This window comes from Cervus elaphus, chromosome 18 (genome assembly GCF_910594005.1).
Source record: "Cervus elaphus chromosome 18, mCerEla1.1, whole genome shotgun sequence".
In the NCBI taxonomy this organism is placed as follows: domain Eukaryota; kingdom Metazoa; phylum Chordata; class Mammalia; order Artiodactyla; family Cervidae; genus Cervus; species Cervus elaphus.
In genome coordinates, this window is record NC_057832.1 from 22,578,185 (window position 1) to 22,602,360 (window position 24,176).

Genomic DNA, 24,176 nt, shown 5'->3' on the forward strand with positions numbered 1-24,176 from the left:
AAGTTATTCAAGAAAACACTTGAGTCATTTTAACTCCCTTGAAGAAACTTCTTTGCATTTTTTATTGTAATTTCGTTAAGCTAGTAAATTAACTTGTAAAAAACTGGCATTTTTATCACATTGACTCTTTTAAGTCAAGTTCATGGAACATATCTGATTAATTAAAGTCTCTCTGACCCTCTCTCAAATTTTATACTCCCCTCTATTATGTGTCACCAATAAGTAATTGAAAGTCTTAACCAGAGTGGATTAATCAAAAGCTGCCACAAAGGTTATATTAGCTCCAATATAACTAAAGAAGTCGTATTTATTTTTCTATTTTCAGAAATGACTTTTATAAAAGAGACTTAATGACTTTCATAAGATCAAAATTTGTGTTCCCTGAAAGTTTGTTATTACTCAGCTATAAAATCATATGTGCATTTGTGGAGGAAGATTTTTAGAATACATTTTATAATAGCTATTACTCTTTTCAAGTTTTCAAGTTTTTCTTGGGCCAGCTTTGGTATTTTGTATTTCTCAAGAAATTTATATATTTCCTCTAGGTATTCATATCTATTAACTTATATTTTTATAATATGGCTTTAAAATATTGAAATCTTTAGTAGCTATAACTAGTTACCTTTTTTATTCTTTTTTTCCTTTGAACATGCTCAATTTTTTCTTAGTTTTTTCCTAGAATTTATCTGTCAAGTTAGTTTTACATTTCCATTTTTTATTTTTAAATTTAAAAATACTTATTTTTTCCTACCAATATCTTTATTTTTTTCTCCTGTTTTATTTTTTGGTATCAGTTGCATTGAATACATTTATTTTTCTGATAACCTTTATATTTTGATAAGTATATTTAAAACTATAAATTTTTTCCTGAATATTGCTTTAGCTATGTGCAACTTTTCTCTTTAACACAAGAATTATTTACTGGTATATTTTACTTTCCACACCTATCTACTTTATTTTGCTATTCTTTTGTTATTGGGTTCTAATTTTATGACACTATGCAGAAAACATATTCCGTATAGTAGCTATTTTGAATTTTCAAGACTTCTTTTGTTGTTTAATTCATAAATAGTTGTATTTAAATATTCCTTATGTATGTAAACATCACACATATTCTGTACTTTGATATGAAATTTATATAAGCATTAAATTTATATCAATAAGATTAATAATACAAAAATACAAATGTCTTCTCTGTAGCATGGCTTAGATTTTGTGGTTTGATGTACCAATTCTGAAAAGCATAAGTTAAAATCATCAGCTACAGTTTCTTTCTTCCTATAATTATAGCAGTTGCAGTTCTATATATTTTAAATCTTGTTGTTAGCTACATATATGTTCAGGATTATTGCAACTTTTCAATTTATTGTAACAGCTCTCTTATTTCTAATGACACATTTTACTACAAATTCTATTTTGTTTGTGAAAATTCAGCACTGCCTTTCTTTGGCTCCATATTTGCTGCAGAGCATCTGTTTTCTTCCATCTCTTTATTTTCAACCATCCTGTATCCTTTTCACAACTGTGTTTCCTTTAGTCTCCATATTCCTAAATCTTACTGTTATACTACTCTAGGAGTCTCTGTCAGTTAACTGGTCAGTTTACTCCATTTATGTTTAATTATTTTAATATTAGAACTTACATATACCGCCTTATTTCATAATTTCCATGCTTCTTTTTGTTTTGTGCTTACCTTTTTACCTGCTTGCTATTAGATAAACCACTTTTTCATCTGCTGCTTAACAGTTACACATGTTTATTCTCTTCTTTGCTAACAGTTACTCTCAAGTAGCTCTGACTTCGTCTTAGGATATTTTCACCCAGCAACATGCAAGGCAGACCAGCAGCTATGTCTTTACCACTTAACAAAATAATAGCCTTCGCATACATTCATCCACCTCTCCTCCCCTCTAATACTGACACAAGAATAATGATTAGCTGGTTTTAACATTTTAATTCACCACCTTTTCCCCTAAAAGTGTTATTGCACAAGCTAATTTTTTTGAACTAGCACTGCAACTGTAAAAGAAAAATCTAATGACAACAGCCATTTGGATACTTGTATTACTTTAACCTTGTACTTTAAATTTTTTATCACAATTTCTTAAAGTAGGTCTCCTTTCATTCATTTTTTTCTAATCTGTTTTCCTGTTCTATGTTTGTGTTTATGTTTTCATTTTGGTCTGTGAATATTTTCTTCAGTTTTTAAATTTTTTTTCAGCCTCTGTTTCTTTAGAAACACTGTCTTCAGTATTATCTTTTTACCTTTCTTTTCTTCTCTGTTTTTTTCCTGTGCCTGAGATTGTCCTCAAATGTGTCCTCGCATATCAGTGTTTCAACTCTGTGTAGCATTAAGTATGCTTTTAACTTCAAGTTTATGTATGCTTTTTTAGCACTTCTAAAATGACTTAATTCTTTTAATACATTTTAGTTTCCGTGTTCTCCATTCATTTTTCATGCTTCTTCACTTTCTCCTCATCCTGGTATTCCATAGAGTTACCTTAAAATATCCTTTTATTTATGGGGTACATTATTTTCACAAGTTTACTTATTTGAATTTTCAAGTTGATGTTCTCTTTTCCCTGATCTGAAGAATTTAATAACAGGCTTAGGTTTGCCTTTTTCTCATCTATTTATCTTGAATGAGGCAAAAACCATTTTTGTATGCAGTGTTAATCAGGAATTTTTCACCGTTTGAAACCACAAATCCCGTTTCTGGACCTCCGTCAGGACATGTCTGTGTGCCCAGTTTCCAGCCTGGCTGCTGCTTTCTGGCAGCCTCTCATCTAAAGCAGTTCTCTGTTCTAACGTGTGATGTCCAGATCTCCCCGTGCAGCTCTGTAAGTTAAAGAAAGAAAAGTTATTCCTTGCTCTCAAAGCACCTTCTGGGACTGCCCCTGTCTAGACTGCTGCACTTTGGGGTCTGGAGCTGTAAGTAAGCAGCATGCCTCTGTCGGCCACCTCCCTGCATTCTTTCTCTCAGGTAGCAGTCACTTTCTGAAGGAGCAGGGGAGGCAGAGAGTGAGCGAGCCTGGTGTGAGGACAGACAGGCGAGTTTGCCTTCCTCCTCACGATAAACGTGGTGTCTCACGCCGTTGGTGAGAGAGGCACAAGGCCCCTCCCTGTCTTTGCACTGAAGATAGTGAAGCCTGGATAGATTTTTCTTAATTCAGCTTCGTGACTCACATTCTAGTAACAGTTGTTTTTAGTTTCAGTATCAGTTTGGTTGTGAGTTTTTCTTTCCTAATATGATTTCACTGGAAATGTAGTGGAAAGTAGGAAGAGGCCGAATCAGAAACTGCTGGCCGGGTGCCATGTCAGCGGACTGGCCAGTGCTTCCCTCCACCACTCCTTCTTGAGAGTCCTAAGGATTAGCTCCCAGGAGAAACAGTTCTGCATTTATCTGGAGGAAAAAAAATGGAGTCTAAAAAATATGTTGTTTTGCCTACTTAAGTCATAGAGAATCTATGAAAAGTAATTTAGAAAAAGTTACTAATGTATTAGATAATAAAGTTACCTTTATGGAACTGTCCATTAATATGTCAAGAATGTAAAAAATTGTTACGTACTTAACAGTAAACAGATATTTATTTTAAAAGGAGCTCTAATTTTAGGCTGTCGCCTACATCCAGCACCTTCACCGTGAATAATCAGTTTATGAGCGCTTCCTTAGAGGTGACTGGGTAGAGGATGTCCCTTTATGCTGCATATACTGAAGTTAGTGTTGCCATTCAAGTTAGCTTACGATGGCATTCAGTCAGCTGATTTCAACTAGTTTTGCATAGTCTATTCCCTAAGAAGAACACTCTGGTTAATGTAAAGATAGGTACCATTTATAAACCTTTGAGCAGAAATTGTAAAGAAATACAGCATAGCTTAATTTTAATGGCACCAAAGTACAGGCAAGAGCAGCCCTGATTTCTTCTTTTGTAGAACTACGCTGTCATGGGTAAGACAGACTGCAATCACATGATCACAGATATAATTGTAGAATTTCTGATTCCAGTGCTGAAACCACTTCATAAAGTTGTATGCAAATATCAGTTATTATTTTGCCCTTGTAAGAACAAGCTTCCCAGGTGGCTCAGTTGTAAAGAGTCAGCCTGCTAATGCAGGAGACTTGGGAGACATGGGTTGGGAGACATAGGTCAGGATGATCCCCAGAAGTAGAAAATGGCAACCCACTCCAGTATTCTGGCCTATGAATCCCATGGAGAGAGGAGCCTGGAGGGCTACAGTTCATGGGGTCACAAAGAGTCAGACTGAGCACACACACCACCACCACCAAAATAAGAACAGAGGATGTAAAATCTCCAGTACTAGAGAGCTCTTAAAATATTTCCTGCAGAGATAACATATTTCCTTTTTAAAGAAAAAATGATTTATGTGCCTGTACAAGATAAGTAAAGAATGCAGAAGTTCAGTCTTATAATGTTTATGCATAAAAATGTTTCTGCTTCCTGTGCAGTTATATTTGGATATATTGATTCAGTGATATGAGTACATGTTCTGTATTCATCTCTTTGAAAGAAATAAACAGAAAATAAACCCAGCAGATAGACCTGCAGAATGTTACGTGAGAGCTACTGTTCTCTGTAAGAGCGCGTGTGTTTATTTGTACTGTAATCCTGGGGTGGATATCGATGGCATTCATGTTCAAGAGGACAGAAAAGATGAAAGAGGTTGGCCTTATAGACACTGACCTGCAGTCCTTAACCTTTTCTTTTTCTTTATATCCTCTCTTCCCAAGTCGTCTCTCCAAACCTATATTCTCTGAAGCCCAGAAGTTCCAAAAGGTATTTCAGCTTCTGTGTCTATTAAGCAGTTATGTAGACCCTGCTCCCGGCAGTCAGCTGTTGTCTGCGAACCCTTATACCTGTAATTTGGAAAGGCTATTAAACATGGAGGAACTGCTTTGGAATAAGGAAATTCAATTTTGTATTTACTGTGCTGCTTTTCTCAAGTCACTCTACCTCTTTGAAGAGCAGTTTCTTCTTCCTCATGAAACAGAGGTATCCCAGCCCCCACCCTGCCCACTTTGCCTGGGAGGCAAGGGTCCAAATTTAGAGATATGACACATAGGCCAAAGCCGCAGGTCATCTGAAGTTGCTGTTTCTCATGCATCTGGAAACTTCTCTCAGGAGGTGGTATTTATCAATCTCCTTGAAGTAAGTGTTTCAAAGGTAGATTCTGTGTAGCCTTCATGTATCCTCAGTGACTAGCTGTGTCTGGCACACAGTCTTGTTCAGTAAACGCAGGTTGAATAATGCCTGAGAAATTTCTAAGTTCAGTGACTAAAAGCAAATGATTGAACGCCATGTTGTATGTAGTATGAGAATATGCGGACCCCAGAAGTGACCCATGGTTTCCAGGTGGAGTCTTATTTTCCTCCCTGAGAGGTGACAGTGATCACACATGCCTCAGCGTTTCCATGGTGATCAGATGAAAAGTGTGTTCAAAGCTGATTCAGATGAGGTGCAGAAGGGAGGGATGGAGTAGGTGGGATCAGACCTGGGATAATCTCTTCACCATACCTCAGGGTTTCTGTGATGCTCAAATGAAAAGTGTGTCCCAAAGCTGGTTCAGAGGAGGTGCAGAGGGGAGGGATGGAGTAGGTGCCATCAGACCTGGGATAACTTCCTCTCCACCACCTGCTTCTGCTGGGATCTTGAAGAGTCCGTGTAACTTCTCTGAGCCTCTTTCCCTGTCTGAACAGTGAGGTTAACAGTGCCCGTCCTACCTCCCTCACAGATCCATTCGCAGTGAGGAAGGAGGAGATAATGAAAGATAAAGGATGCTACAAATGTAAGAAATTTTGGGCTAGAGGAAAGGACTGTGGACTGGAATTTATAAAACCTGGCTTTGATACTTATTAGCTCTGCAACTTAAGCTACTAAAACACAGTTTCTTCCTATATAAAATGAAAAAGTTCAGTTTATTTTTAATGCTTTTCCTTTTAATAGTGGTGGATTTCTAGACATTCTGTTAGGGTGCATGCAGGATTAAAATAATTACATAGTAATTACCTATCTATCATTTTAGCCTGTATGAGTATTAGGGAAGCCTTGCACTAAAACTTTTGTCCATCTTCTGAATAATGTCTGAATTTACAGACTTCATCCTGCTTTCCTCTAGCTAAAGGACTGGGCCATACCGAGTCACACTCTAAGCTTTTATCAGCATTCTCACCTCACTGCTTTACGAGTTCACTTCTCTTCTGTCATCTGTTTCGGTGAGATGGGAGGGGTAGGATAACTGAAAATCAGCTTGGCTGCTCCACAGTTTCCCCTTGGTTTGTCCCACACGTCACTTGATTAATCCAGCATATGCATTCCCAGGAATGAAAATGCTGGCGTGGGATAAGAGTTTCTACACTCTGCAACCATGACAATCATCTCCAGGGTCTTCATTTCATAAAACGTCACACCTGTAGTACTTGCAGAGGCTGTGGTGTTCTTCCCATCCAGCCCTCTCATTTTTCATGTAGGAAACTGGGGCCCAGAGCTGTAGCTTGCTGCAGAACATGGTGATTTGCACAAAGAAAATCCAAAGTCCTAACACGTTGTATTGCAGTATAATTGGTTACCCTCCAGGGAGTTACCCGCTGAGAAAATAAAACCCAGCACTTCCTATAGTTGCCGCGTTCATCATGAATCTACTCTTGGTTCCTTGCTGCTCTTCAGCTAGCACTAGAGGAGCTGGTTTTATTTCAGGTGCAACATTTTACAGCGTTTAGGACTTCCAACTAAGAAGCAGAGTTGGAGTAATCATATTTTAGCCCTTCAAATCATTCTTCCTTAGTCTTGGCTGACTAAGAGTACTTCCCCCACTCGAGACGGTGGAGTGCAGCAGCCCCTGGGAACCGTGAGGGTGAAAGGGGCCACAGCCACAGAGGCAAGGCTGTAAGAGCGAGCACACCCAAAGGCAGGAGCGTGAGATGGGTGAGCAGGGCAGAACCAGACGTGGAAGTGTCAGGATCAGCCCGCAGGAGCGGGAGCAGAGAGGTAGCCTTGTAGCCCACAGAGCCTTCACCCTCGAAGGAGACCTGAGAGCGTCACGGAGGGGGCATTTCATAAGGAACTCGGGACTTGGTTTCTGGGCTCATTCATCAGCATCTAACCCTGGATTCTGACTTCTTTCCCTCTTCATCCTTCCCACATGCCCCTAGTGGTCAGGCAAAAACCAAGGAAATTAAGATTACTAACCAGAGAGAGAGCTGAGGTTTATGAAGTGGTGTGATCTCCAAAGGTTCACATTTCTGTCTTTTCATTAGCCATCTTTCTGATAAGAAAACCTTAGACTTATTTGACTACAATAATATGGGAAGATTACAGTCCCTTTGTACAATCATAAATTCAAAATGCTCTGAAAAGATTATTTTAAAATAATTTTGTGGCAGACGGTAGTAAATCTGACCAAAATTGACAGGCTGCTATTTCCAGTCTTCATGTACCTCACTTAGAGACAATATTCACATGTTTGGTGGCAAAGATATTCATGTATTTGATTACAGAGCGCCTCCACAGACCCTGCTGTGGGCAGTCAGCAAATTATGGAAAGTGCATCTTACTAAGTTTCTGAAATTGGAAGAACTCTGAATTCCAAAAACATCTGATTCCAAGGATTTTACAAAAGTGATTTCCAACCTAAAAATTGTTTTCCATAAATTTTGGTGTGTTTTTTTTTTTTTCTTTAATTCCTTAAAGAACGATTGCTTCCTTCATTTTTCTTCCTTTACAAAGAAAGCAGAGTGGGGGGAAGGGAGAAGCAAAACAAATCTACATGGTGGCTCTAGAGAGAATCCACCACCGTAGCTGAAGCTTTGGAGGGTCCAGGCCCTCAGTAGGAGTAAATGACTTAAAGGACAGACATCTAGATCTGTACTTTTACCTGCAACATAAGAAAGAAATGACACATCTTGTCGCGGACCTTCACCGTCCTCTTCTCAGCCCTGCAGCCGCAGCCCGAGCTGTAGAAGAGCTGCTAAGCTAAAATGCGTGCGACTCACGGAACCAGAGCGCCGCCCTCCTTCCAGATTTGGAATCGACGCTTCCCGCTGGCCGCCTGCGTGCGGTAGCTGTTCAGTCCTCAAGACTGCAAGGCAACAATTTCTTTGACAGTCAGATCACAAAGGAAGAGCTGCAAGGAGGGAAGGAAAATGTGTCTCCTTCTCTTTGGTCCCTGAGCAATTAAATTCATAACCTAATCTGATGTTAGGGAGTGTGGACCATAAACCCTGTGTTTAATTAGCTGGCACCTAGAGAGTCGTTTTACACACTAGACATTTTAATCTACAACCTGCTGCACTGTGGCACTTTCCTAGCCTTTCAGCTATATAGTAAGGTATTCTCGCAGCTGCTGAGGCTTTAAAAATGTAGAAAAATATAGATACGCTTAGTTCAGATTTTTTTTCCTTTCTTTTCCATTTTCAGTTGCAAATCAAACATGCAGTTACAGAAGCAGAGATTCAAAAATTGAAGACCAAGGTAAGCACCAGTACATGGTGTTTGAATTGTACTTTCTAAACTTCAGATGCTATGAATAAATTCAACGCAAGCACTAAATGCTTTGTTTCTGCACATTTAAAAGCACACACGTGTGAGAGATTCGTTCCCACTGTTAGTGGAAAACCTAACAGTGCCCACGCTTACGGGGTCAGCACCCTCTGTGAAAACGGCGCAGTGTTTCAGAACTACAGAGTTACAGATTTGCACCTATGTGGCCCGTTCCCTCTCAACTTTCTCAAGAAGTAAATGTTTATAGTAGTTCAGGCATTCAAACTACATTTTGACCACTAATCCTTAAGCACAAGCTGTTATACTGTATCTTTCTCTTTTATCTTATTTTAAATAAATTTAATCATCTTATTTATTTTTAGCTTCCCAGAAATAATGTATTTTTATTAACATAGCACATTAGGTTTCATAAAGAAAAATTCAAATTTCTAGTAATTAAATATTATGAAATTTAATTAATATATGCATAATTTATTTTAGGGGCCAGATGCTACCAGAAATCTTTAGACAAGTTTAGTTCACGTCATTTAAATTTGTGGGAAAAGACAGGTCTGATAAAAGGAGTATGTATTTTTAGTTTATATATGAAATAATACAAAATTCAAAAGGGCATTTTTAATTGGTAAATTATAAGGTAAGTTTCAGTTTCTTGAACTGTGTCTAGTTTTATCAAATATGTAGTCTCAAAGATTTTAAAATATCTTTTGAATTACTTTAAAAACACAGTTATGTTTATTTTTTTATGGCCTTCTAATAATTGAGACATAATTCCTCCCACACCACTAATAGTCTGTTTCCCTGTTCACATTATATACACTTGTTTTGTTTTTTCCATGTGTTTTAAATGGAGATAAATTAGGAAGGCTATTTTGGGTAAATGGTATTTTCAGCTAATAACTCTGTAGCTCTTTAGTCAAAACATGTCTATACATCATTCATGGTTTCAGCCAAGCTCTGTGAATAATAATTTTTAAATTAGTAGAGATTGGTAAATAAACAGCTTGAACACAAAACACTGCTTAATAAAAGGTGCAGGTAAAAACCCAGTCCTGTTTTAAATTGCTATTGTTTCTTGGCGTAGAATGGAAGAATAGAAGATTTTTAATTGTTGGTTACTGTCGGGGAAGAAGATTGCCCTTTGATTGCAAGTGCTTTAACAAGGCTTATGTGTTGGATATTTAATTTAGAAAAATCTATAAATGAGTATTTTATATTTTTCTCAAAATTATATTGGCTGTGCCAACTTTCTATTACCTATGCTAATATCCACAGATTATCTTGCTTTACTGTTACTCTTTATATCCATGTTGATAATAATTTTGAAATGTTTTTGACTACTTTCTTACTTTGCAATCTGTTTTGCCAATGTATTTAGTTTAAAATACATATAAAAACATGTATATTTCCATTTTCTGAATACTGTGTGATTTTGGAATGTTTTAGATTTTGAAAATTGGTATTAATAGCTTATAATGATTCTGCATCCTTTTAAACTTTAATGGAGGCATGTGAAATGGGATGCAGCTCTAGTGTAAAGGTTAGATGGTTACTGTGAATAAGTGACCTCTGATCTCTTACCTAAGAGATCAGTCTTGAATTTCCGTAGAAATGAGGGATTTGGACCAGGGTCTTATCTGTTCCTTAACTTTCCTGAAAGCAGAAATCAGAGGAAGCTGCCTTTCTTTTCCATTGGAGAGATTTAAATTAATTCAGGAATAATTTATATTTTTACTTACACTGTCATTTATACTTTTATGGAAATTTTATGTCATTTATACATTTATAATTTTATTGAAACTCAGAACAATGTCAGCAAAATAATGAGCTGCAGACTATTTTCATGAGTCAGTTGAAATAAAATATGTGATAATATTGTCAAAAGGGATTAAGACAAAGTAAAAATAACTTTTATCAGAGTATTATCCCCAAGGAGCTTTTCCAAACATGCTGATGTGTTATACCACAGTTCTCTTTTAAACATAACAATTTAGTCTTAGAAGACTTCAGTTACTTGTCGAAGGTTTAAAGGCCAGTGTTGGCAGAGCTGGAATTCAAATCTAAACTGTAGACTCCGGGGTCCACCTCTTAATCATTGCCTATCCTGTGCTCTGACCCTCTCCTTCCCAGCTTGCCTCTCCCACTCCTTTTTTAGTTAACGTTTTACATATAATTGCGTTTTAAAAACAACTCTGAAAGAAAGCATGATGAAGTTCATTGGATAGAATCAGTCAAATTCTAAAACATTTTTTACTACTCGGAGAATTTCATACACTGCATGGTATGCTGGAAAGATCCTGGGAGTTGGAAAGAGATCCATGTTTTATCATTTATCAGATGTGTGACCTTGGACAACCATTTCACTTTTCATACTTCCAGTTTATAATCTCTATAATAATGAAAATCATACTTGCTCTTCTCATTTCAGTGTGTTTCATGACTGAGTATATGTAATAATGGAATTTATTCTAAAATATGCTATAAAAGTATGAGAGATTTTTGCTACAAAAGTATCCAGAAATATCCTTGCTTTGACATTTATTTTGTCCAGCTGCAAGCTGCAGAAAATGAGAAAGTGAGGTGGGAACTAGAAAAAACTCAACTTCAACAGAATATAGAAGAGAATAAAGAAAGAATGATGAAGTTGGAGAGCTACTGGATTGAGGCTCAAACGTTATGCCACACAGTGAACGAGCACCTCAAAGAGACTCAAAGCCAGTATCAGGCCTTGGAGAAGAAATACAACAAGGCAAAGAAACTGATCAAGGATTTTCAACAAAAGTAAGCAGCTCCTAGTGATGTAACGGTTTTTGTGTGCATCTAAAGAAGGCTTATATCCAGTAATTTTGTAGTATCTAGTGGAAAAGAAAAGATGACCTCAGAGTCATCCCTTTAAGGAGCATACTTAAAATAATAAATAGACATTAAGTTTTAGAAATCTCTTGCATCAGTGTTTCACGTGCTATTATATTTTCTTTCTTCTATAATTTTTTTGCCACCTCCTGTTTTGTTCTTGTGTTTTGCTGCTAGTTAATCATTTATTGTAACTGTTAAAGCATTTGAACCTCTGTCCTTTTGAAACATATGTAGTTTAGAAGCAAGAAGCCAAGTTGAAGTCATGCAGAATGACCATTGGATATAGTGCGTACAAAGCAGCAGCTGGGGCCTTGATGAGGCTGCTTCTGTTTCTGTTCGTAGAATCAGTTAACTTCAGAATTTTCCCACTGCAGAGAGTGAAAATATGGACTGACAAGACCACTTTGCCATGCTACTTTCCTTTCTTTGTGAGAGAATCACAAGGGCCTTGGTTCACTACAGTGAGAGACCATCACCACACTTGGCTTTTAAATTTCAACACCTATTTTCAAGCTAATGCTGCTTTGCTTCCATCTGTTGGATCTTGGTGTAATTTCAGGGAGACCAGGAAGATTTTTACCATATTTTTTCATCAGTTACTTAGAAAGTAACTCCAGTATCCCTTCTGGTCTTGCATGTCAAGCCTTAAAAGCTAAGTATATATGTAAGATTCATGGTATCTGTTACTTCCTATCATGGAAATAATGGTTTTAATGTTTAAAAGGTATTCCTATAAAAAGTATATTAAAAAGGAAGCAATTGTTCTTATGACTGTGAATTCAATACATCTCTATTTTAGTCCTTATTAAAAGTATTCCTAACTCTTATTTCATGTAATAATTTTATACTAAATTCTACCAAATTTGCATATTGCATTCCAAACTCTCAAATGGAGATATTTCTCCTTGTCCTCATGATATCTCAGATGTGTAGTGACAGCTTCCCCTCCATGTTTCTGACCCGTTCAGCCCCCTCTATGGTCATTTCTAGGAAGCAGTCTTATAATAATTATCTTTTTAAAACCCTTACCATCCATTCCATCGGTTTACTAGGTAAATGACTTTATAAATGTGGAATTATTTCTACTGAACACGTAATTATCTCCGCTAAATTACCAAGGTGGGTCATTGGTTCAGTAGCCTCTATCTAAATATGAACAGGTGCTCCAGAATCAGGAGCTACAAATGAAAATCTCAGTAAGCAGAATCAAAGCATTTTTATTTACTTTGTATATCTTTAAAACATTTTATTTGCTTTCATTACTAGATGCCTTTTCTCTGTGACTGAGTTTTATTTATTTAAATAGCTGTCTAGTTACTTATTTCACTATGTGGCTCATTGCTTCAGATAAGAATTTTTATATTTCCTCATTTATTGAGTATTTGTTGCACTGAGATCTATTATTTTCTCCTTAAGAGAACTTGATTTCATCAAAAGACAGGAAGCAGAAAGAAAGAAAATAGAAGATTTGGAAAAAGCTCATCTTGTGGAAGTTCAAGGCTTGCAAGTACGGGTGAGTCATGTGCACAAAGCCACTGGATGATGGAATAGTCAGACAAAACTTAACTCGAAAAGATACATGCCACCCCTGTGTTCATGTCAGAACTATTCACTACAGACAGCTAAGACGTGGAGACAACCTAAATGTCTGTCGACAGATGAATGGATAAAGAAGATATGGTGCATTTATACAATGGAATAGTACCTGACCATTAAAAAGAATGAAATAATCCCATTCACAGCAACAGGGGTAGACCTAGAGATTCTCATACTAAGCATAATAAGTCAGAAAGACAAAGACAAAAACCATATGACATCACTTATATGTGGAATCTAAAATACTACCAAAATGAACATATCTATGAAATAAAAAAAGACTTACAGACATAGAGAATAGGCTTGTAGTTGCTAAGGGGAGGTGATGAAAAGACTGGGAGTTTGGGATTAGCAGATGCAGACTATTATGCATAGGTTGGATAAGCAGCAAGGTCTTACCGTGTAGCACAGGGAGCTATACTCAATATTCTGTGATAAATCATAGAATATGATAAAAAGATAAATCATAGAATTTATCTTTGTGACCCCATACATTGTAGCCCGCCAGATTCCTCTCTCCATGGGATTTTCCAGGCAAGAATACTGGAGTGGGTTGCTGTTTCCTTCTCCATGGGGTTTTCCTGACCCAGGGATCAAACCTGAGTCTCCTGCATTGCAGGTGGATTCTTTGCCATCTGAGCCACCAGGAAACCCCATGATAAATCATAGTGGAAAAGAATATATATATATACACATATATATATACATGTCTGCATGTATATATACATATATATATATAGATATATAGAACTGAGTCACTTTTCTCTACAGCAGAATTTAACACAATATTGTAAGTCAACTATATTTTAATGAAATTTTAAAAAAAGAATAATAGGGTAGTTTTGCCTAGGCTTGGAGAAGAGTGCTGCTTTATGGTTTCATGAGTGTATTTTTTTTTTCCTCTCTTAGATTAGAGATTTGGAAGCTGAGGTGTTCAGGCTACTGAAGCAAAATGGGACTCAAGTTAACAACAACAACAACATCTTTGAGAGAAGGACATCTCTTGGTGAGGTCTCTAAAGGAGATACCTTGGAGAACTTGGATATCAAGCAGACATCTTGTCAAGATGGCCTAAGTCAAGGTTTGTTCAACCTAACCATAAAAATTGTTTCTAACGACTATAAAATTTGGCCTTACATTCTTCTTTGTTTTACTCAGAGATTTAAAAATTGAAAAAGCTTTCCTGCTTTGGGAAAGAAGAAAGGGCTTATCAAAATAGTAGCCTATCATTTTGCTCTTGTTTTATCAAAAATAAATCTTTGAAGTAAAGAAACAACAAAATTTCAAGTTTGAAAAGCCAGATACTTTTAAACCACATAAACTTGGTAGGCTTAATGAACTGCCTCAAGCTGATGGTTTATCCCATCTAGGGTGAGTTACACTACTTAGGGATTAATGAGGAAGGCTGAAAATGAGTGATTTTTTAAGTTCCTAGAATGAAGATCTTTTTCATAACATCAGAAAGCTGACTACCCACTTCCATCATTTAGAATTCATTGAGTTAAGAAGTTCTGTATGGTTTTCTGCTTTTACCTTGAGGAGTTGTGTATATGTCTCATTGTCTCATTCTTTCCTATCAAAGACCAAATCAGACCAAAACTTTGGAAACATTTTCTATTGATAATGGAAATGTTAATAAAGGAAATGGTCTTCGTTCATATACCAACCATAAATGAATCATTTATTTTCTTCCCCCAATGCACCTGTACATGGATTGTGTGTATAAGAATGTGAATGCTTTAATATGTGTAGTTTATTTATAAATTTTAAAATGTGTTAAGAATTTTTGAAGATAAATACATAGGAAGACATAAAACTTTTGATTTCATCTCTTAAAATTTCTACCTAGTGGACGTTAGAAAAAGTGAAAATAAAAGAATGTCATGCAGTAGCATTGTCATGAAGGGACTGACAACTCACAAGCAGGGGTTTGACATGCAGTAAAAGTGAGACCACTAATGGGCTGTGTAATTCTCTGATGCTCTTTCACACACATTAAAATGTCTCCAGTGAGATTTTCTTGATAAGCAAGTGTTTATATCATATCATTAACTTTCAGAACTAAACTCTTAGCTGTTAAAAATGAAAAGTATTGGAAATTTTCATTAAAAATTGAAGTAATATTTAGAGATTTGAGTCTCTTCACTAAGTTTATGTCCTTTTGCTGTGTTTTCCCTTACTATGACATAAGCTATAAATAATGGCTCCCAGTGGTTAAAGAAAAGTATTTAGCACTGACATTACCACTAACTGAAGAAGTGTATGACTTGAGGAAGGTCATTCAGCTTCTCTAGGCTGGTTTTTTACTATGCATAATATAAAAATAGCAGTACTTCTTTCTTCTCCCCCCTAAACAATGTTTGAGATGAAAAAAAGAAATTTTATTAGAGCCTAATAGAGTTACAATTTTTATATGTGGAACTCTGTAAGATGATTTTCTTAAAAAAATGGAAGTCAAATCAGTGTGTTTTTTCCCACTTTTTTGAATATTTTAATTCTTCAGATTCACTGTAGTTTTTATAATAAATACATATTCCTGCTGTGCCATACACAAAATATTATCAGTAACCAGTGACTTTGCAAAGTCTGATTCATTTCTTTTAGTTCAGAAATCAGTATCTTGTCAGACATATAATTAACAGTATTTATTGAATTATATGACTACAGAAGATCAACATACTTTATTGTTAATATGTTGATTTGGATCAAAAGCTTACATTTCTTCAGAACCCTCTTTCTTCTCTTCTGCACCCTCCTTTTTGCCACATAATTATCAGTTTCCCTAGCAACACTGTCAGTTCACGGTGAGATGCAGAGACTGCTAATTCTTCCTGAAACCAATTCATGCTTGTGCGGTAGAGGTGGAATCAGTCATCTCTGACATTAGTAGCATACATATCAAACAGTCCTCTTCCAGTTTTGCTGCCGAGGACAGTCAGTGATAAATCTCCTTGAATTTCAATTGCTTGATCACATAAACTAAAATGGCTTGGTCAGTAGCTAGATAGGAATGCTCTGGAAAGCGCTTTTCTAAATTGATCCTTTGCTTCTGTTGCTAGGGAACGCTGAAGTCGTTGAGGTTTAGAAAAGGAAGTAAAGCAGCGGACCAAACACAGGTCATTTGGCATTTAATTACCAACCCCACCCCCAAGCACACACCTTTTTGCATCAGGATAGATACAACAGTGAAGGTCGGTTCTGCTAGTTTTCACCCTTGAGGTGCAGGGCTTTGTCTCCTTACCTCCTGTAGACTGTCCAGCTCTGATTTGTTTTCCAAGCACTGGAGTCTTATTGACAGAATGAGTGGTTTAGCATCTTTTTGGGTCTGAGTCAGCTCAATGAAGCAAAAGGATTATCAATTACAGGTCAGTGAAGAACTGTGTTGGGATGAAATAGTGAAAGAAAAGGAAAGAGAGGGTGAAGGAGGCAGAAAGGTAAGAGGAGGAAAGAAAGAGCATGTAAGCAGTCACTTCTTCTCAAGAACTCATCCTCTTTTAGGAACAAGCTTCGCAGCTGTGGATGGATTAATTGCGTGACTCTCTTATTAAATTATTGTACATATTTAGAGAGATAAAACCATTTTTCAAATCATGCAAAAATTTACCACAGTTAAATTTATATTCAAACATCATACATATGGCTTTTTCTATAAACTAAGCCTACTGAAATATCTCATTAAAATGTGGGCATATTGGGAATTTCCTGGCAGTCCAGTAATTAGGACTCTGCATGCTCACTGCCGAGGGTCCCGGGTTCAATCCCTGGTCTGGGAACTAAGCTTCCCACAAGCTGCATCATGCAGCAAAAAAAAAAAAAAAAAAAAAAAAAGTTGGCAGATTATATATACAAACATATTATTTAGTACAGTTTGGTACTTTTTTCTTAAAGTACATAAAGCAAGTGTAACAGTTTTTTGTTTTTGTTTTTTTCACCCAGAGACACAACAGACTCTAAATCAGTTCTAGTTTATACCAGTATGCCTGTCAGATATTAGTTTACATGTGTTTCAGAATGTAAAAATGACAGTTTTGTCCTACTGCCGTGTTTCATGTTTGTAATTTCTTAGTGTCTGAATAATGCTGGTCTATATAAGGGTTCTCTAGTTTGTATCCAAAGGCCCTGAAGTGACGAGAAATGTCTGTGGCCACCCAGATGTTCAAGTCAGGATTAGAAAAAGAGCAAAGAACAGGCTTGCTTGTTAGAGAGATCCTGGTAGAAGAAAGAGTTGCAGTTGTAGTTTGATTAAATTCCCTAAAAAAACTCACTTAAATAACATGCTCTTACTGAGCCTCCAGGTATTCCAGATGAGGCAGGTGAAGGTTTTGGTTGGTTTAGTTGCTAAGTCATGTCTGACTCATATAACCCCGTGACTCCTCTGTCCATGAACTTCTCCAAGCAAGAATGCAGGAGTGGGTTGCCATTTCTTTCTCCTCAGGGATCAAACCCAGGTCTCCTGTATTGCAGGCGTATTCTTTAATTACTGAGCCACCAGGGAAGGGTTTGGTATGAAACGAATAGATAATATGAACATTTTAAGAGATGGAGAGGGAGGTTGAAAATGGGAAAACAGTGAATAAAATTAGAATAATTTTTTCCTGATTCAGAAACCTTATGTTAAAGGTGGGACCTTATATTCAAGGTGTGTCATAGGGTATTTTTGGAGTAAAAGTAGGCTTTGGATGCATGAAGAGCAGCTTATACTTAATTCTGTAAGCATACAGTTTTGGTTTTTCTTAGAAGTTAAAAACTCTATTAATGGAAAAAGATAACATTTGCAAAGTCAACAATAATGATAACAAGCAATACTTTCTAACACAATATTGTAAATCAACTATACTTCACTTAAAAAAAAAAAATCCTGGGAAACGACGCAGTATTTCTACAGGGCAGGCAGTGTTTTAAGTTACTCATAGTAACTCACTTAATTCTCACAACAACCCTAAGAATAGTATTGCTGTCGTCCCATTTTACAGATCAGAAACTGTAGATGAAGAAATTAAGCTGTCTGCCCAGGCTCTGGTGGTTCAGACGGTAAAGAATCTGCCCTCAATGCGAGAGACCTTATTTAATCCCTGGGTTGGGAAGATCCCCTGGAGGAGGGCATGGCAACCCACTCCAGTCTCCTTGCCTGGAGAATCCCCGTGGACAGAGGAGCCTGGTGGGCTGCAGTCCATGGGGTCACAGAGAGTCGGACACGACTGAGCGATGAAGGATACAGCGTGCCTTCTCAGTGAACAGAAGAGCTGTTCTCATCCAGCTCTACACCCCATTTTCTTAACTACTCAGCTGAACTGTACTGCTCTTTTGGAATCTGCTGCTTCTCTTAGACAACTGATGGGAACTCTGCCTTCAGAAAAAGCTGGCATCATAAGAAGTCCGAAAATCCAAAGCAATACCGTTAATAGCATTGAGGCATAATGGGAACTGGGTCACTAGTAGGCTTGTAAGTGTGATTCAAGGATCCCTTTGAACTTTGGGCATTACTACCAAATACTTCTTTTATTTCATACCCATCTACTCAGCCAGTGGACCACTGGTTAAATAACACTGAATGTTATCTTCTCTAAAGTATGAACATGGAATATTACATATAAAGCATTTTATCCTTAGTTCCTTTAGTTACTTTCCATTTCTTAACTCTAATGAAAGCTGTGCAAGAAGAAAATGACTTAAATTGCAAGACAGCAGATTATAGGAGAGGCTTGTGCTTCATCACTCGGTCGTGTCCGACTCTTTGCGACCCCATCATTGACTGTAGCCTGCCAGGCTCCTCTGTCTATGGGGATTCTCCAGGCAAGAAGACTGGAGTGGGTTGCCATGCTCTCCTCCAGCGGATCTTCCCAACCCAGGGGTCGAACCCAGGTCTCCCGCCTAGCAGGCGGATTCTTTGCCATCTAAGTCACCAGAGAAGCCACTTTTGTAATAGATTGTGGCTGGAATTAATTAGTTAATCCTGATATCTTAAAAAATACAAATATTTCTTAGTTACCTTTTAGGTTATTTAAGAATATCTTGGAGAAAATAATACCTTCCTGCTGTTTCTGCTTTTTTTTTTTTTCCTCTTTTTCCACAAAAATGGTTTGGCTGTTGCATTAAAGCCCAAGATTTCTTAAAAGTAGATTTTTGAGATAGTAGTCTACATTTGAATCCTCACTCAGTAAGTTGAAAACCTGGGACTTATGGACATGTCAGTAGAACTCTGAGCCTGCTTAGGTAGTCACACCAGCCAATTCTTTGGTCATTGGCCCTATCCTTGCTTGTTGTGACCCAGTTGTTAGCTTATTGGTTTGCACTGAATCTGATTTTTCTGATTTCATATTTAAATAAAGTCTTTATGAAGAAGAGCAAGGGAAAGTAAACAACTGTTAGTAGATTGACCTCTGAGCATTAGGAAATCTCCCTCTTTATTTCTAGTAATTGACCTTATTATTGATTTTATTTGGTATTTAAAGGGCTATGTTGGCTTTCTGTTAGTGTTCGTGAGATGTCTTTTTCCATTCTTTTATTACAAATTGTCTGTCTTTTGTAAGCAATGGATGGTTGCCTATTTTTATTACAGTCTTGATCTTATGTTTAAAAATTTTTCTCAGCTTTAGAAAGTTGCTATTTATTTATTGACATATTGAGTTTAAACCTAACATCTCACTGTTTGTAAATCTTTCTTTGTTCTTTTTATCTACTTTTTTGCCTTCTTTTGGATTGATCAAATGGGAATTTCTTTTCTTATTTATTTTTTCCTATATTAACCTTATTCTTTTTGTGTGTGAATACCTATAGATAGAATTTAGAATATTTGCTTGAGCAGATGGACTGACTATTCATTAAGACGTTCCCATTCAACTGTTGTGGGGGTTTTGTTTGTAAATAAGTTTATTTTCATAATTAAAAACAATTTTTTGAATAATGACAAAGAATTTCTAAACATGAAAGAATCAGTGGCTATATCTTGTAACGAATACTTGAAATCGGATGGACAAGTTTTATTGCCAGGATTCATTTTATTAAAAATAATCCATGTGTCATTTCCATGTAAAGTCATGACTTGTTTTGTTTGAGAACAAGTCCCTACCGTGGTTAAGCATAAAAAATATCTTCCATAATTGGAGTGTGACCTGCATTACTGAGTAAAGATTTCATAAATATTCTCAGAGAGTTGGGGATTTGTTTTTCTTTAAAAAGCATTCTTTTTATACAAGTGTCTTTCTTAGTGAGCTTTTAATAGAGGGTTAAAGTTTATACTTCCTGGCAAATGCCTTGAGTATATCTTTTTGTATAGCTAATGTAGTATATATCTGTATATTTGATAGTTAGGCTGAATATGGGGTTAATACAGGTTTATGAGGTTTAAACTAACACAGTTGTGTTCCAGAATACAGTTCTTCCTGTATTTTCAGATGAGCAGAGTGAACACCCACTGGCTGGCCAGAATTCTCTTTATTTAAAATAAAACAAGCTACTTGTTCACAAAGATAAATGTTGAATCTAGAAATACATTTTGAAGATATTCATATACATTATCATGACCACCTGTATCTATGTAAGAAAGACAAAGTTGGTTTAATATTAGAAAGCTCATATAATTCACACATTAACTAGAAGAAAAATGTATATAGTCATCTTATTAGATGAAGACAAACACTAAATAAAGTTGAACACTTATTCATGATAAAAAGTTTCTTAAACTAGAAATACATATGAACTTTCTTGTTTTATGAGGGTAACAAGTCTCTGTCAGTTATCATGTTTGGTGGTGAAATGTTAAAAATCAAGAATTCCCTTTAAAATGAAGACTACTTTTAACATTTCACCATAACTGTTTATTACACATCTACTCAGTGTTGTCCTAGAGGTCCTATCAAGAAGTAGACAAGAGGTAAAAGATACAAGGAATGAAAAGAAGCAACGTTATCATTATATTCACCAGTAATAAAATTAAATACATAAGAAAACTTTAAGAGTTTTCAGATCATTAGAATTATACAGTTTAACATGCTTTTACAAGCTACCATTTATGATAGCAACAAAAAAATATAAGGTATCCAGTGTGAATTTAATAAAAGAAGCTCAAGATCCTTGAAAAGACATTCAAGAAGACCTGTATGAATCAAAAGAAATAGGAAGCTTTAATATTGAAAAATGACATTATGCCAAACTAATCTATATATTCCATGCAGTTTCCATCAGAATTTGAACAGGTGATTTTTCAGAACTTGACAGGTAGTTTCTAAATTGTAGATGGACAAACAACCTGTTGGCCCAGAATAACCAAGATATTCCTGAAGAATACCAAGTTGAGGGAACCTGTTCTTTCCTTGCCGAGATTCATTGTAAAGCAACAGTATTAAGACAGTGTGGTATAATCTCAGCAAATGACTGGTAGACCAGTGCAACGGAATAGAGTCCAGAAAGAGACTGGTCCATTCATGTTACTTTGAGAATGATACAGAGCTGACATGACAGATCAGTGGGGAAAGGATGGGCCAACAGACAGCTGGGGAAACTGACCACTCAAGAGAAGACTGAAGTTGGATCTGATCTCATACCATCTGTGAAATAGACTTCAAATGGATTAAAGTCTCAACAATGAAAGGCAACATTTAAAACTTTTAGAAGAAAATGTAGGAGAATGCTCATGTGATATCTTATTTAATACAAAAATTTCCAAATCACAAGCAAAATTTGATAAATTTGAGCACAATAATATTAAGAAAATCTGATTTTGAAAAGACACCAGTAAAACTTAGAAGCCAAAAATTGAGAGAGGCTATTTATAGCCCATGTAACTAAGAAAAAAGATGGTTATTGTTATCCAGAATATATTTAAAACTTACCCAATCATAAAAAAACACAACTAGCATAATAGAAAAATGGACAAAACACATAAGCAATCTGTTCACAAAAGAAGAAACCCAAAGGTTGGTGAACATAAATGTTCAACCTTTTAAATAAAAATAAAATGATTGACAAAGATGAAGTTTCATGGTAATATGTGATAGCTAGTATGTAGGGGAAAAAAGGAAAACTCATACAACTATTTTGTTAAAACAATTTGAATTGTCTAGTAAAATGGAATATGTGGAAATTCTATGGCCCACCATGTTCACTTTTGTGTGTATATGTGTGCTCTCTAGAAATTCTTGCTGTGTGCCAGGAGACGTGTTCAAAAGGGCACAGCAGCATCATTCATGATAGCTACAGTTAAAAGGTGATTAATCCCGATCAAACTTTTCAACATAATATTGAGCAGACAAAAAGATAAATGATTTGAAGAATATTATATACAATTCATTACCATGTATGTAAAGTTTATAAAGCAAGCAAAATTAATCAATATATTCTTTAGAGATACTTTTGTAGAATAACTAGGAGAAAAAAAACAAGGGTTGCAACTAGGAACAGGGCATAGACAGGGCTTCAGAAGTAATTTTATTTCTTAGACTCAATGGTAGGTACGTAAGTGTCTTTTTCCCTCTTCTATTTCTATATGACTTATATAGGTGTATACTTTTTTGCTTAAATAAAATATTTTTAAATATAAAAAATTTAGCATAATTAAAAGATGAGCATGAGAAAAACCACAAAGGTTTTTTTTAGGCTTAAAATAAATACTAGTTTAAGATTTTATGGGAAAATAAAAAGTCAGCATCAGCCATACATTTATATTGATAAGAAAGTTCCTAGACTTTGGACTCCTCCAGAAAATCATTTTTTGCTGAGGCTATAACCTTGTGTTGTCTTTGTCTTTTTTTTGCCTTTCCCCTAGTCCTCACCGTTAGCAGCTCTTTTCTGATACCTGTGGATTCTAGGCCAGGCCAGACTCCTATCACCACATCTGATTTATTTCCTAATGGAGTCTGAGAATACACTAAACATTCACTTTTAGCACTGGAATCCAGAATATTAAACAAAAGTTAAAGACATAATTAAAGTCAGAATTCATGAAATGGCAAGGAAAGTGCCATTAGAAGGAAAGTGAATGTTTGTACTCCATTATCAGGAGTGTCCTATATCACACACGAGGTACAGAGCAGTAGAGTCATCTTTCCATGCTGGCATGTTGTTTAGTTCTAAACTGAGGCGGGGAGAATTCTCAACTAGATTCAAGCTTTCTTTATCGTGCATATAGATATAATTTCTTGGTATACTTTCACAATTTTCATTATTTCTGAACAAATTATTTTCCGTAACTTTTAATCCCCAGAAGTAATTTTGGCCATGAAGTATTATTGATTTGTACTAATTAAAGGTTCAAAATTCCCAGTAAGTCACTGTGGAAAATTTTAATGAACAAGCCAAATGAGTGAGAAATCAATACTTATTGATTGTTTTCTGGCATATCATTAAAGCCAGAATCTGTTCTCTTACCCAGAAAGCAAAGCACTTAAATTGCCTGTCTAGTTTTGTGCAAGTTTTGCATCTGTCTGTGTGTGAGCCATTAAGACTTTTGTTGCCAAATCAAGGAGGCATTCAAAAGGAGGTATTGAGTTGTAAAATGGCAACGCTGCTTGGTTCGTATTTCTCACTGCGTCTTCATAAGTTCACAGAAGTCACCAGACCCTTCAGTCATCCTGAGATATGTATGAGTGCTAGAAGAGAGCTAGAATTGTTTTGCTAGAAAGCAAGTGATTTTTGTCAGAATGAGCTTAAGCTTAGTAATTTTCTGTTAATTTTAGGGAAAGTGAGCTGCTTCCTATTTTTTTTGGTTTTTGAGTAAAGTTCAAAAGCCAGTTGAACTATAAGGTAGATTGTGGTCTTCTGGAAGTAAAGACAGTTTTAACCCAAATGTGGAATATAACTCCTTTTCAAAGAAATTGTACAAGATAGCTGTATTTTGAAATGTTTCTTTTGTTTCATAATGTGGTTCACCATGGGGTCACAGTTATATAGTTTGGAAGACACCATATGGTTATGCTAAGGTAAGCTGACTAGAAGAATAGGCTGGGGATCAGGATGGAGGGATATAAAAGTGGAAAGGAGAAGACGCTGCCCAGTGTTTATATATGCAGTGTGCACAGTGGGCTCCTGTGCTTTGTTCAGGATTTCACTTAAGGTGAAATTTACTCTATCAGCCAAGAGGTAAACAGGATCAGTTATGGGATCATAGCATCTAGAGAATTAAAACTCAGAAAATGAACAGCTGTTTCCAGAATTGGGACCAGAAAATTATCTTGTATGCATAGTTCTGAACAATCTGCCAACCATGTTGTTCCA

The 24,176-nt window shown here is 36.1% G+C and overlaps 1 protein-coding gene across 13 annotated transcripts in view; it reads left to right on the plus strand.

The window, feature by feature from the left end:
• Positions 1 to 24,176, plus strand: part of PPP1R9A (protein phosphatase 1 regulatory subunit 9A) — a 321,267-nt gene that overhangs the window by 254,524 nt on the left and 42,567 nt on the right. For all 13 annotated transcript variants that reach the window (XM_043872339.1, XM_043872345.1, XM_043872350.1 and 10 more), the window contains 4 exons: positions 8,433 to 8,486; positions 11,065 to 11,294; positions 12,786 to 12,882; positions 13,875 to 14,046. In XM_043872339.1, coding sequence (XP_043728274.1) covers positions 8,433 to 8,486; positions 11,065 to 11,294; positions 12,786 to 12,882; positions 13,875 to 14,046 — 553 coding nt within the window. The remainder of the gene's footprint in view (positions 1 to 8,432; positions 8,487 to 11,064; positions 11,295 to 12,785; positions 12,883 to 13,874; positions 14,047 to 24,176) is intronic.